Source organism: Alosa pseudoharengus, unplaced genomic scaffold (assembly GCF_046254945.1).
Source record: "Alosa pseudoharengus isolate Yale_2024_CS ecotype anadromous, Long Island Sound unplaced genomic scaffold, YU_APseudo_1.1 YU_APseudo_1.1_scf_11, whole genome shotgun sequence".
In the NCBI taxonomy this organism is placed as follows: Eukaryota; Metazoa; Chordata; class Actinopteri; order Clupeiformes; family Clupeidae; genus Alosa; species Alosa pseudoharengus.
The window spans coordinates 18,035,305-18,048,841 of NW_027468576.1; the positions used below are offsets into that span (position 1 = coordinate 18,035,305).

Sequence of the window (13,537 nt, forward strand, 5' to 3'; positions counted from 1 at the left end):
AAAACAGGACTTTAGTTCCAAAATAGACACACAACAATTGATGCGTCTGTCACAGTCACGCATTTAAAAAACAATACTGTCTCAGCAGCTCTGCTTTTAGAATGTACTTCATTTCCATTTTGATGGCTACCAATATTCCTCCCGCTCTGTATACAACTTGTGAGGCTTCTCTAAACAATCAAATTTGCTGCAGAAATGTGCTGCTGGTTATCCAGGCCATATGGAGCTGATCCCCTGTTGGATCAGATGATGAAAGTGTGTTAGGCCTGCATTATGGTGAGTGATGAGCTCGTGCAGTAAACATAAACCCCTAGTCCCCTGCCTGAAGTGGAAGAACTCGGGTCTGTGGGGACACAGATGAGAGAGAGACAGAGAGAGAGCCGTGCATGACGATGACAAAGAAGATGATGATGATGATGGTTATAGGACAGTGAAAGGGAATGGCATGGGCAGTGCTGGGAGAATGCAGATTGTGTGGGGTGTCGTGCGGAGCCTGTGTGTGTGTTTATGTGTGTGTGTTGTGTTTTGGTGAGTGTGTGGAGTGTTAGAGGAAAGCTGGGTGTGGGTATGGGAGCAGCAGTGCCTCTGGGTGCTGTATGAAGCAGCCATCACTTGCAGTATTGCTGACTCAGGCAGACGTCTATAATCTAATGCAGGGCTAATGGAGGAGAAGGCACGGGGGGCTCCCTCTGATGTTATGCACCTCTTTTTCCTTCTGTCCCTTTCTTCTCTAGCTCTCTCTCTCTCTCTCTCTCTCTCTTCCCCTCTCCTAATGTCTTGTCTCACTATCTTTCTGTATCCCAATTCCCCTTGCACTGTAAGATGGAAAGAACATGCACACAACCACATGCCCACCCAGGCACACACACGTTGCAGTGCAGTTTATCCACACCAGCCTCACAGGGTCAGCCAGCCTACAATCAACCAGCTCCCAGTGACCACGTGCCACCAAAGACCAACAGCATCCAGTCCTGAATGGACAGAGGTTGTCCATGTGAGGACAATGAAGGGCAAAGGAAAAGAAAGAGGGATGTAAGGGACATATGAAGAGAGGGCAAGAGAACAGGAATCAGGAATGATCTTAAAAGAGGTTTGAAGGGAACATCTGGATATCCTATAGAAAAAGACTGATGGAGAGAGAGAGAGGCAGTAAGGGGATTACATATAGTACAATGAGAGTGAGAATGAAAGAGAAGGCTGAGAGGGAATATAAAGAGAGGGTTACTGAAAGAAAGAGAGACAAAAAGGTAGATAGAAAGAGAGAAGAGAGTCCACAGAGGTGTGCCATCTGCACTGCAGCCTTCTGAGTGTACTCAGAAATGCCCCCTTTCATGTCAGCTCACGTTTCCCCTGCACTCTGATCTCCTCTCCTCCCCTCTCCTCTCTTATCGTCTCCTCTACTGTCCTCTCCTCCCTTCTCCTTTCTCTCTTCCTCTCTTCTCCTATCCTCCCTTCCCCCCTCTCCACTCCCGTCCTCTCCTCCCATCTCATCTCCCCTCCTCCCCTCTCATCCCATCTCCTCCTCTCCCCAGTACTCCTGCTCAGTCCTTTCAGGAGTCATCTCTCTCTCTCTCTCTCTCTCTCTCTCTCTCTCTCTCCCCGATCAAATCAAATCCAATCACAAACCCTTTACTGGCATCAAGGAGTGAGATCATCGGTGCCAAAACCTGCCAGTCTTGGTCATACTCACACACAAACACACACACATTTATGCATCACTGTGGAGAACATCCCTGCTCACGCCTCATTTTTCCCCAACTTCTACCACAGACAAAGATTGCCATTACTATGGCGACGGACGCCAAGGAAACTAAGCACGAGGCGCGTTTAGACGTAACCATATCCGATGGCCCAGGTAAACAGAAGAGAGAAGCCTTTTGGGCCTCCCCTTAAAGAGACAGCACCACTTTTGATGACACAACAGCAAGACCACAGCATTCCTTTGGAAGACGCCACTGTGTCTGTTCTGTTGTTGGTGCTGTTTCTTTAAGATGCTGCATGGTGTGGAGGCAATGGGTTGTGATCGGATATCCTCACACAAACACCCATTGGTAAAACGTGTGCTGTGTAAAGGCTTTCACTGTGTTTGCATGTGTGTGTTTTTGTTAGTGTGTGTGTGGGGTGTGGGTTTTTCACCTTCAGCCTCAAATCTTTTTCTTAAATATAACCCTTTGTGTTGTTTACTTCTTTACAGGAATGATAATGCCAAGTAAATACAACTGTAATAAGCCAGAGAATGTTTTCCAAGAATTCATTTTTCAAGTCCCAGGGTAGGGAAATGTTCTCTAGTGTCTCTCTTGTGGATCCACAATGAATTGTTTGAAGCCAAAAGGATAATAGCCAACAATTTCTGAGCAGCCAGAGTACACTCAGACTGCATTTCAGTCATTGCATTCATTACATTGCCTGTATAATCAGAGTGTGTTGTGATAGGGCAGAGTCTGAGAGTGGCTGCCCTTTCATGTGTGTGATTGGCAGGCAGCAATGACCTCAGCTACCCTTAGGTGACATCACTCAGTTCAAGGTTCACTTAGGGTATTACAACTAGAATCTGGAGGCTTATGAAAGTGGGACAGTGTAGTCGTTCTTTTTTTGTGTGTGTTGTATCCAAACATGCTGTGTTGCGTGTGTGGGCGGTCAATGCCACTCTCTGTTATTGTTCCTGGAGAGTGCCCCCACTCTACAACTGTAATGTGCCCACGGGCACCTCACATGTGGGTCAGTGTTTAGAGCAGGATGTTATTTAGTGCTGACAGTATGCCAGAGATTGATTGGCCACGTTTCATCATTGTTGTAACAGCAGCTCCATATTTTCTGGGCGACTGAGAGCTGGCTGGTTAGTGCATGTGAGTGAGTTTGTGTGGAGGTGGGGTGGGGTGTGTGTATTTGTGTGTGTGTGTGCGTGTGTGTATGTGTGTGTGTGTGAGAGAGAGAGAGAGAGAGGGATTGGCATGTCTGTGATTTGTGTGCTGAGTTAAGGGTGCTGACAGTGTGAGTTTAGCATGAGGAGGAGTGGAGTGCAGGGTCAAAAGGGAGACTGATGTCTCAGGGGTTTGGGTGGGGGCTTGTGTGTGTATTGTGTGAGTGTGTTTGGTTGGTTTGGTGACGAGCAGGTCACACACGAAATGAGGAGGAGGCAGTGTGAGTGTGTGTGAGTGTGTGTGTGTGGGGTCTCGGCAGAGCCGTGTCTTTTGCGCTTACATGCTTGACTGGCTGAGCTCGCCTGTGGCAGTGGATTGTGGGTCAGCATAACAGAGCACAAGCAGGGAACAGGCTGTGACATGGATGGACAGACTGCGACAGAGAGCAAGAACACTGCACCATAACGGCAGTCTTGAAGTACAGAGAGAGAGAGAGAGAGCAAGAGAGGTGGTGTGTGTGTGTGTGTGTGTGTGTGTGTGTGTGTGTGTGTGTGTTGTGTGTGTGTGTGTTAGGGTACAAACACTGTGGAAAATGTCCAAATGGTCCAGGTTCTGAGGAATGATGAATTATGGGAGAGAAATGCTATTAGTCAAGTGAGAAATCCCCACCAAGGGCAATACTGTGCGATCCATTCTGGGCTTGGAGTAGCTCTAATAATTGGGGTTGATGAATTGTTAGGTGAGGCCATAAAGAACTTTTATACTGCTGGAATCTGTAATGTGGCTCCTTGTGGTGGCGTGTCATTATGAATGCCCCCCTGTGTCCAGATCTCACCAGCAAGAGTACATTTCTGAAGCATTTACGATAGGCAAGCTCTTAAATTATAGACAGGCTTTCTCATCAGCATTGTGAGAGTGATATTGCGCAAGGTGAGAAATGCGTTTTTCTGGTGTATGGCCTACTCTACTGCCGATTATGTGCACCATGTGTCACATCATCATCATTAAACATCTGGACAAAGAAGAGTGTAATTATTCTAATTTGAATACAGCATTTCACAAATTCTGATCAGGCCCCAACACGAGCATCCTCATGTAAAAATATAGAAATTATGGGAATTCATTAAGCTTTTGCATATCAAATGTATTTAATATTTTCTATCAAAAAAGTGCAAGAGGAGACATAAACACAGTCTTTGTTGAACACACACACACACACACACACACACACACACACACAGAAGAAAAAAGGCGCGCACCCTTTTTGCCCCCTTTTATAGTTTCCCACAATGGGCCATGTGACACTCTGTGGGTGAAACTCCACACGCGTTTCTACTTTTAGTCTGGTAAGAGATACCTCTGGTGCTCAGAGTGCGGAGAGCGTTTGTCTTCACTGGCCGGTGTAGTGTGGCCCTGTAACCTCAGACACATCACCAGGGCCCTCCCACTGGTTCTTACTGGACTCTCTCTCTCTCTCTCTCTCTCTGTCTCTCTCTGTCTATCTCTCTGTGTGTTTGTGTATGTTTGTGTGTGTACATATGCGTGTGTCTGTGTGTGTGTTTGTGTGTGCGCGTATGCACACGTATGTGCGTGTCTCTGTGGGTGTTTGTGTGTGCACGTATGCGCACGTATGCTTGTGTCTCTGTGTGTGTGTGTACGTGTGTGTGGGTGCATGCGTCTGTGTGTGTGAGAATGCACATCACGTGGCTTCAGCAGCACTCTTCACTCCATCAACTCACCAGAGTGGCACAGTCATTAATACAGAAGCATTTTATTGCATGCTGGCTTACATAAATCCCACCAATGCACACTGCAGCGAGAGGTTTGAAGTCTGTAAGATGAGACAGGGACTTAGGGCTGCGTAGAGCTACTGTAGCTGGATGGAACTGAGGGAAATGGATAGCAGTGCAATTTTGGGTTGTTGGTGATCTGAAATGATGATACCCCATTGTTAAGATTGGGCCATTGGTGCAAAGTTCGCACAAGGGCAGTATATATGGTCCACATGTGGTTTTAGGTTGCGGCTGGTAGAGAAAAAACCCATAATCATTTATCCTGTACGGCCATGGATTTTATGCTATCCTTGTTGCATAACTCTTAGAGGACCAGTAATTGGAAGTTCAGTTTAAAGCAGTTGAGATACTACAGGGACACAATCATTCCCACACTCATTAACGTGATGGGATATGTGAAAGGAGGAAATCTCTTTGAGTGAGCGTTTTTTTTTTTTATTAGAAGCATGCATCTTGTGGAAATTTTAAACAAATTTGTCCTCGAAAGCACACGATCGCTTTTGGCATGAGTATTTTTTCTCTCGTAAGTGACTGTAATACTTGCCCGTAAAACGTCCACAGCCTCATGCGGAAATAAAACATAAAACCAAAGGTCCTTTTCTTATCTGTCATTGAACATAATGTGGGAAAGTATAATTCACATTCAGTCTGCCAGATCATAGCCATCTTTCTTACAGAGGCACTTATTTTGACAGGTAAGGCATTGCAAATATTTCACACTAATCATTTTACATTTGAGGTATAGCTATAGCCAGTTCTTGTTCATGTTTTCCCTGTTGGAATTACTTACTGATCAATCAGATTAGTCTGTTGACGTCATTGGAATTAGTGTAACCTGTAACTTTATCTCCTTGTTGCAGTCCTGGGGATTCACACTAGACTAGAGCATTTTTTGTTGCAATGCTAAATCTTCAAACTAATCAAGGGATTAACACAGAACTTTGTGCTGAGCCAGAGGAAACAAACTGCTAGTTCGTAGGTCTAGGGATTAGTCTTAGGCATCACTGCGGGATCACTCAAGGCAGATTTTTAGTTCAAATGCTTCTTACTGGAGTTGTGGGTATTCTGCATGACATCGTCCATCTCTCCTCTTACTTAAATCACCTGCCATATGAAAACACTGTTTAGTGCCACTTACTGGTTGTGGGATTCATAGTCAATAACAAAGATTCGGGTGGTAATGGCAGTGCATACTTCTTACCTGTCTGTCTTGCTTGTTCTCATGGTCAGATCAAAGGACCTATCACGTTTTGATCGATGTTGTATCTTATCTATTTGACTATATTATACTCCTTGTAAAGATTGTATCTATTTGAATACCCCACACCCCATAGAGTCGTTGCAAGGATATGCTCAGGTTTACACAAGTGACGTTTATTGAATGATTCACCAGATCCTTGTATGCAGCACATTACAAATGTCAATGAGAGCAAAGGACATAGATTATGTATCTCTTGAGTGGATTATCACGTTAAAACGACCAGTGGCCATCTTGGTGATATGGTTTGTGAAAAGTGACTGTGAGAAACTGATTCAGACATCTGTCAGCAAGAATTATGCAACGTCTGTGGCGTGGCCAGCCACTGAGTGAGAGTAGAAGTGCCTTCTTCAGCCAGTAAAGCGGCGTCCAGTGGTTATGAGGTCGATCTCTCCCTCCCTTTGTTTGTTTGTCATCGGAGGACTGTTTGGAAGTCTCTTTGTTCTCATCCAGATGTGATGAATTGAGTCTCTAGTTAGCCTGTCCTTCAGAACAAAGTGGTAGCAAAACTCCTATTCTGGCATTTGCCTGACTAAACACCCTTACACACCCTCTCTCTGTCTCTCTCTCTCTCTCTCTCTCTCTCTCTCTCTCTCTCTCTCTCTCTCTCTCTCTCTCTCACTCTGTGGTAGAGATAAACACATGCAGTTACACATGAACACGTATTCACACCCCTCTCAGTGTGAATGTGCTAGCTAACACACACACACACACACACACACACACAAACACACACTCTCTCACACCCTTACTCTCTCTCTCTCTCACACACACACAAACAAACACACACACACACATATTATTGAGTTACATTATTAGGCTTGTATCATAAGTAACTTGCCGAGGTGCTTATATCTATATCTTATATCTGCTCTGCACTTGTAGAGAGGAGACGACAGGGCAAATTCCAGCCTTTCCGACGTCTCTTTGGGAGGAAAAAGAAGAGGGAGGGCACTTCTGAGCGGGGCTTTGCCGAAGCTGAGCTCAAGCCTAGTCACTCAGTGGGGGACGTATGCAATGGGGTGGTCTCAGATGATGAAGAAGCAAACCAGCATCTGAGGTAAGGCAAGCTTCACTCTTTGGTCAAAACTGCAATACATGTAAGATTTCTGTATCATATATATACTATGACAATTAATATAAAATTCAGTGAGGTACAATGTGATCATATGTACCATTTCTACTGTTAGAGAAGAGATATGCTACTGTGTTCCGGGAAGTACTATCAACTTTTGTTTTAGTTACAGTAAATTGCTGTGTATAGAAAACATATTGTGAGCTCAGTATACGTCACCTGTTAACTAATAGTGTGACAGAAGCAAAGCAGTAATTACTATTTTACAATCCCGATATCATGATGAAATTCCATTGACAGTGCCAGAATGATTGGTCATCATGGTGACATGTTGAAATTTGTAGATTTTATCACTGCTGCCAATTAGCTGCTTGTTTCTAATAATTTCCTAACAGCCACTAAAAAACTACAATGAATAAAAATAAAATGGACATAAACTACAGAAACACTTTTTTTAGGGGGGAATACTGATATCGCTTGTGGCAGCTTGTGACATAACATACATAAATTATAACACTGGAATACTGGGAACATGTATGGATGAGAACATTTGTTTGTGCTCTGACAAAAAGTATGTGTGTGTATGTTTACATGTTTTCTGTTATTTCCTGTTAAGGGACTCTAAGTGTGTATCTCTGTTTGTGTGTGTGTGTGTGTGTGTGTGTGTTTTCAGGGAAGCGAATCCCTTGGGGTCTCGAGCGTTGTCACATGACAGTATCTTCATCCCTGAGGACTCATCTGAGAAGCCCAACACAGAGCAAAGCATGTCTCAGGAGAATGTCTCGGATAAGGTCCGCAGCCTGCAGGTGAGTCACATGTAGAACTCCTACAGAACTTACACTCGCTCACATACACAAATATACACAAATACCCACAGGCATGTGAACACTGACATTCTAATATACAGTATGTAAATCATGAAATTCATCATGAAACAATTTTAATTTGTACATTTTTGTAAAACGTGAAAACATTTGTAAAACGTGAAAATTGTATACAATTTGAAGTTGCAAAAATGTGTGTTTATACAGTATACTTTGAGGACAGTGTATAGTGTAAAGTTTCAATCATCAATCTTCTATCACTGAATTATCTTTTCGATCTTTGAATTATCTCTTCAATTTAACACAGAGGCAGATAGCGCAAAGTATCAAGTTTGGCCAGAAACCTCCGTCAGTGAGAAAGAGTGAGGGTGATGAAGGCAGTTCCGATGAAGAGGAGGTCCCTAGAAGCCCCCTGAAGGTGATGGCACAGGTGGAAACTGACCCTGCTGATGATGTTGAACCCCAGGTATCTGTATGTTATAGTTATGTCACAGTGTGCTGGGTTGTGAGATGCTTGCAGTAGCTATGACAGTGCACTCTGCTATAACGGTGTAATCTTACCTATGAGCAAATATTCTTACTTATGAGTGTACTATTAACTATGACCACGCATTCTACCTTATGGGTATGTACTCTTAACTATCACCACGCATTCTTACTTATGAGTATGTACTATTAACTATGACCACACATTCTTACTTATGAGTATGTACTCTTAACTATGACCACGCATTCTTACTTATGAGTATGTACTCTCAAGTATGACCATGCATTTTTGTTGCTTGCTCCTCCTTAGGCTGCTGCTGCCCATGCAACGCCTGTGAAGTCACCTCGTTCCAAGCGTGTTCTTCCGCCAGAGGGCACAATCGAATCAATCAATCTGGATGCCGTCCCCCAGTCTGGTCCTCGCCTGGACAACGCAGCAGCAAAACACAAGCTCTCTGTCAAGCCCAAAAACCAGAGAGTGTCCAGAAAGCACCGCAGGTTCACCCAGGTAAAGAGGTTTAATCTACTTATATATTAATTTACTTTTATAGTATATTTAATAAAAACAGTGTTTTATAGTTCTGTTATGACAATTTCATGTAAACTGCATGTAAACTACCCACATAAATGATATGAAAGATATGAAACAGAAGCAACACACTTGTTGCCAGTGGCAAGGGTCTTTCATTTTTTTCAGAAGTCAATATAGAGAAATATTGACCTCAAGTCGTAGCAATGGCCCTTACAATTCAGTGGAAATTTATTTAGCATTCTGAGTTGTGTATTTTGAAATCTGACAATTTTTGCATTTTTAAATCTCCTTCCAGGAGCTTCAAGAAATTGACCTTCCGGGCATCTTGCAGGAAGAAACTGATGCACAGGGAACTGTAGAGGAGCTTAGTGGGCCCCCAGAGCACTCCAAGAAGCAGAAGCTCCAGGACGATGAGCGAGACCAGCTGGAACTCAGGCGAAAGAGGGAGCAGGAAGAAGAAATACTGAGAGAGGAAGAGAGGAAGAGGGCAGAGGAGCTGAGGTTGGCACAGGAGAGACGCCTCAGGGTAGAAGAGGAACAGAGGAAAAGAGAGGAGGAGGAGGAGGATGAGAGACGGAAGAGAGAAGAAGAAAGGAGGAAACGAGAGGAGGAGGAAAGGGTGAGAAGAGAGCTGGAGGAGAAGAGGAGACAGGAGGATGAGGAACGCAGATTCAGAGAGGAGCAAGAGAGGAAGATGAGAGAAGAAGAAGAACGAAAGAGGAGAGAGGAGGTGAGAAAGAGGGAGGAGGAGGAAAGGAGGCGCCTGGAAGCTGAGCGTCTACGCCTGGAAGAGGAGAGGAGAATCAGAGTAGCGGAGGAGGCAGCAAGGAAAGAAAGGGAGGAGGCTGAAAAACGAAAACTACGCGAACTAGAGGAGAAACGAAGGAGAGAGGAGGAGCAGGAACGACTGCGCGAGGAAGAGCGAAGACGACAAGAGGAAATGGAGGCAGAGAGAAAACAACAGGCCGAAGAAGAGGAAAGGAGGAGGAAGGAGGAGGAAGAGAAAGAGAAGAAAAGACAGCTGGAAGAACGGGAGAAAGCCCTCGGGGGAGGAAAGATAGAGTGGAAGAGGAAGGCCGAGGAGATGCGATGGAAAGAGATGGAGGAGCGACAGCCCTTCACCTTCAAAGTCTCCTCCGGGGAGAAGCAGATTTTGTTCCAGAAGGTCAATCTGACACCAGTGACTCCAGGCACAGCCCAGCAGGCCTCTGGCTCCTCTGAAACCGGAGAGGGAGCTAAAACTTCATCATCAGCAGGAGCCGACTCGCCGACTCGCTCCACAATATACGTGCCCCATACAGCCATCCTTGTCACTGGTGCCCAGTTGTGCGGGACTGCCGTCAATTTGGACCAGATCAAGGACACTGCCTGTAAGTCACTACTGGGCTTGGGTGAGGACAAGAAGGCCTTGGGGGCACCAACAAAGACCAAGACCTCTCCGGATCGTAAATCTGGGAAAACGAAATCCCTCAATTTGTCTTCTGCCCCATCAGATCAATCCAGCGCCGCTGTGCTGGCAGAATGGGCAAGCATCCGATCCAAGATCTTTAAAGTTGTGGAAGAGGGGAAATATGAGGAGTATCCAGAGCCCACACAGAGCAGGAAGGAGGACCAGGGCTGGCCCCCGAGCGAGGACCCTGATGGATCGCCGTTCCCCCACCCCAACCTCAGAAAGGCTCTGTCCGCCAGCGCCAAGTTCTCCATCACCCCCGCACGGAAAAAGTTCGGAGACTCCAACAGGAACTCCGAGATCCTTTATCCAGATGAGCGAGATGACAGGAGGGCCGAGTCTGTGTCTCCGGAACCGTCTCAGCCCGGCCCATCGCCCACCTTCTCCTCTTCAAAGGCCCAAACCAAGGGTACCAAAAGTGTCCGAATCTCAGACAGCTCGGAGGAATGCATGTTTGCCAAAGACCTGCCTTCCTTCCTTGTCCCCAGTTCAAGCCAGGGATCCCCTGTACCCCAATCGCCCGATGCAGAACTCCCGAATCAAACTGACTCTGACACCTCCAGCTTGGACCCCAGGGACGAGAGTGAGCAGAGGGACCTGGGAGGTGACGAGCGGCCATCTCCATTCGGGATCAAGTTGAGAAGGACCAACTTCTCTCTCCGCTTCCACAACGACCAATCCACCGAGAAGAGGAAGAAGAGGTACAGTGCAGGCGACTGTTTTGATGGTGTCCCCGGACCCCTCACCCCGATGGACACGGAGGCAGTCTCCCCTGTGTTCTCTGACCGAGCCAGCCCCGCGTCCCCTCTCAGAGAGAATGTTGTTTTCAAGTCTGCAACGTCACCAAGTGTCGGTTCTCAGATGAAACCCAGCAGATCCCCAGTGTCGTCGGTGTGTAGCGATAGCGAGCGGTTCAGCCCCAAACCCCCTGTTTATCAGAAACCCGGCACAGTCCTCAAACCCTCAGATGGGGCCACCCCTCCACACTCCCCGCTCCCCAAACTGGGCAGGATGTCCCCTGCTGGGGACACAGGGGAACAGCGGAAAGGATCACCACATATGTTCTCCGATGACGAACGGGGTTCCGTAAAGGACGATGAAGCATCAACTTCATCCCTCTCACCAAGGATCAGCCCCGGGGAAGAGGAATCAAAAGAAAAGAAATCGTTCTTTCCTTCCATCAGTATCCCATGGAGAGAGAAAACTGACAGGAAGGCAGAGCTTATCCGAAAAGGTATGGCCAACCATGGTCTTAACCACTTAGATATGGACAGATTATTACGGTGAAATTTCTTTGGAACTTGAATGGCACACTTCAGGCCAATATGTTACTCTCTTGTTGCTCATAACATGATTCAGTTTGTGTTGTGTCAGTGACAGGAAAATGTGCCCTTACTTAGAGATTAACAAACTTGACAATAACCAAGGCACTTTGAGGTGGTGCATTTCAATCATGATGTTTGTTTTGTGACCCTCTCCTCCCTGTAGAGAAGCCGTCCCTGCAGAGCAGACACTCTCTGGACAGCTCCAAGGTGCAGGACAAGGACAAGGAGGCCGGCCCTCTGTGGATCACCCTGGCCCTGCAGAAACAGAAGGGCTTCAGGGAGCAGCAGCAGACCAGAGAGGAACGCAAAGTCCTACGGGAGGCCAAGCTGGCAGAAAAACAGGCCCGAGAGAGAGACAGCGTATGTCCCATACAAGAAAACTACACACTACACGCATCCACATATTTTAGAAGCAAACAAACAAACAGGCAGGCTTCACCAGGTACATAACTGAAGCACTCCATTCGCGGAATATATGCTGCAACAATCATCAGCTAACACTAAAGAAATTAGTCCAGTCCTCTTAAACTGAAGAGTTTGGTTTCAAAACACTATATCCTCCATTTTAAAGAATTTTCATAAATCATTTTTTTTTATTTTGGTAGTTGGGTATTGTTGTTTGATTTATCTTTACTCAATCAAAACAACACAACTGCAATTGTATTGATTAAATGACATGACTTTTTAATGTTTTGGAATCAAACTCTTAAAGTATTTTTACGCTCTGTGTATAAAACGCTTCATTTATGTGCAGCGGCAGTGGCTCAGGAGCTAGAGGAGTCGTCTAGTAACTGGAAGGTTGCTGGTTTGAGCCCTGACCCTGTCAAAGTGTCCTTGAGCAAGACTCTTAACCTCAGTGCTCCCGATGAGCAGGTTGGCGCCTTGCATAGCAGCCTCCACCATCGGTGTGTGAATGTGTGTGAATGGGTGAATGTGAGGCATGACAAAGTAAAGCACTTTGGGTGCTCGTAGCGTAGGAGTCGAAAAAAGCGCTATATAAATGCAGTCCATTTACCATTTACGTGCCTGGTGTAGCCTGCCTGCAGCAGTGTGTTTTTAAATCCTGATCATTTAATAATACATTCATCCTGAGTTTAATAATACATTGAACAACTTCATTTTCTCTGAGATATTTCCCAGTGGTGTACAGATCTAAAAGATAAAGGCTCTTTCCCTGTATCATTATGTTGTTCTTTTATTTCTCTTCCTCACAGAGCGTGCTCAGTCCAACAGAGGGTAAGGGGAGTGGAAATTCAACGCCCCCTAAACCACAGACCCCTGATGAGGGAAAGAGACCTGATAGTCTCCTCGGGCGGTTTGAACGCCGCGAAAACCTGAAAAAAGCTAACACCTTGCCCAGCTCCGTCACTGGTAGGAATCATACTTGCTTAAAGTTCAATGTTACTCTGTTTTGTGTGTTCAGTACTTCAGTGCTTCAGAGCAATTTTGTCTATGGATTTATTCTGCCACATTCCTCTCATCTCATTTTGCTGGTTTGCCTACACTCTATTCTTATTTCAACTCAGAGCGACAGCTGATGCTCAATCTGTATCTTTAAGCCATTACTAATAATGTTTATTTTGGTGTGTGTGTGTGTGTGTGTGTGTGTGTGTATGTATGTGTTTTTTTTTTGCATACCAGTTGAAATCACAGACTCAACTCCGTCCCCGCCGGCAGTAAAGGAGGTCTCAAAGCGCTTCCCCCCTGGCGACTCGCAGCAGGTGTCCACTGAGCCTGCTTGGCTGGCCCTGGCCAAGCGCAAGGCCAAAGCCTGGAGCGACTGCCCGCAGATCATCAAGTGACCCACCAGACTTGAACTCTGACCTCTGCCACAAAGCAAATAAGACCACCACACAACAAAAACACACATATGATGCACACATACTGTACACACACACACACACACACACACAATGTACACACACACACACAC

The 13,537-nt window shown here is 45.8% G+C and overlaps 1 protein-coding gene across 1 annotated transcript; it reads left to right on the plus strand.

Moving 5' to 3' along the window:
- Positions 1–7,736: 7,736 nt before the first annotated feature.
- cracd (capping protein inhibiting regulator of actin dynamics) lies at positions 7,737–13,483 on the plus strand. Its single transcript, XM_076276796.1, has 7 exons — positions 7,737–7,793; positions 8,119–8,298; positions 8,608–8,805; positions 9,125–11,513; positions 11,768–11,964; positions 12,819–12,975; positions 13,246–13,483. The coding sequence occupies exons 1-7, from the start codon at positions 7,752–7,754 to the stop codon at positions 13,404–13,406; spliced, it is 3,324 nt and encodes a 1,107-aa protein (XP_076132911.1). The 5' UTR covers positions 7,737–7,751; the 3' UTR covers positions 13,407–13,483.
- Positions 13,484–13,537: the final 54 nt, after the last annotated feature.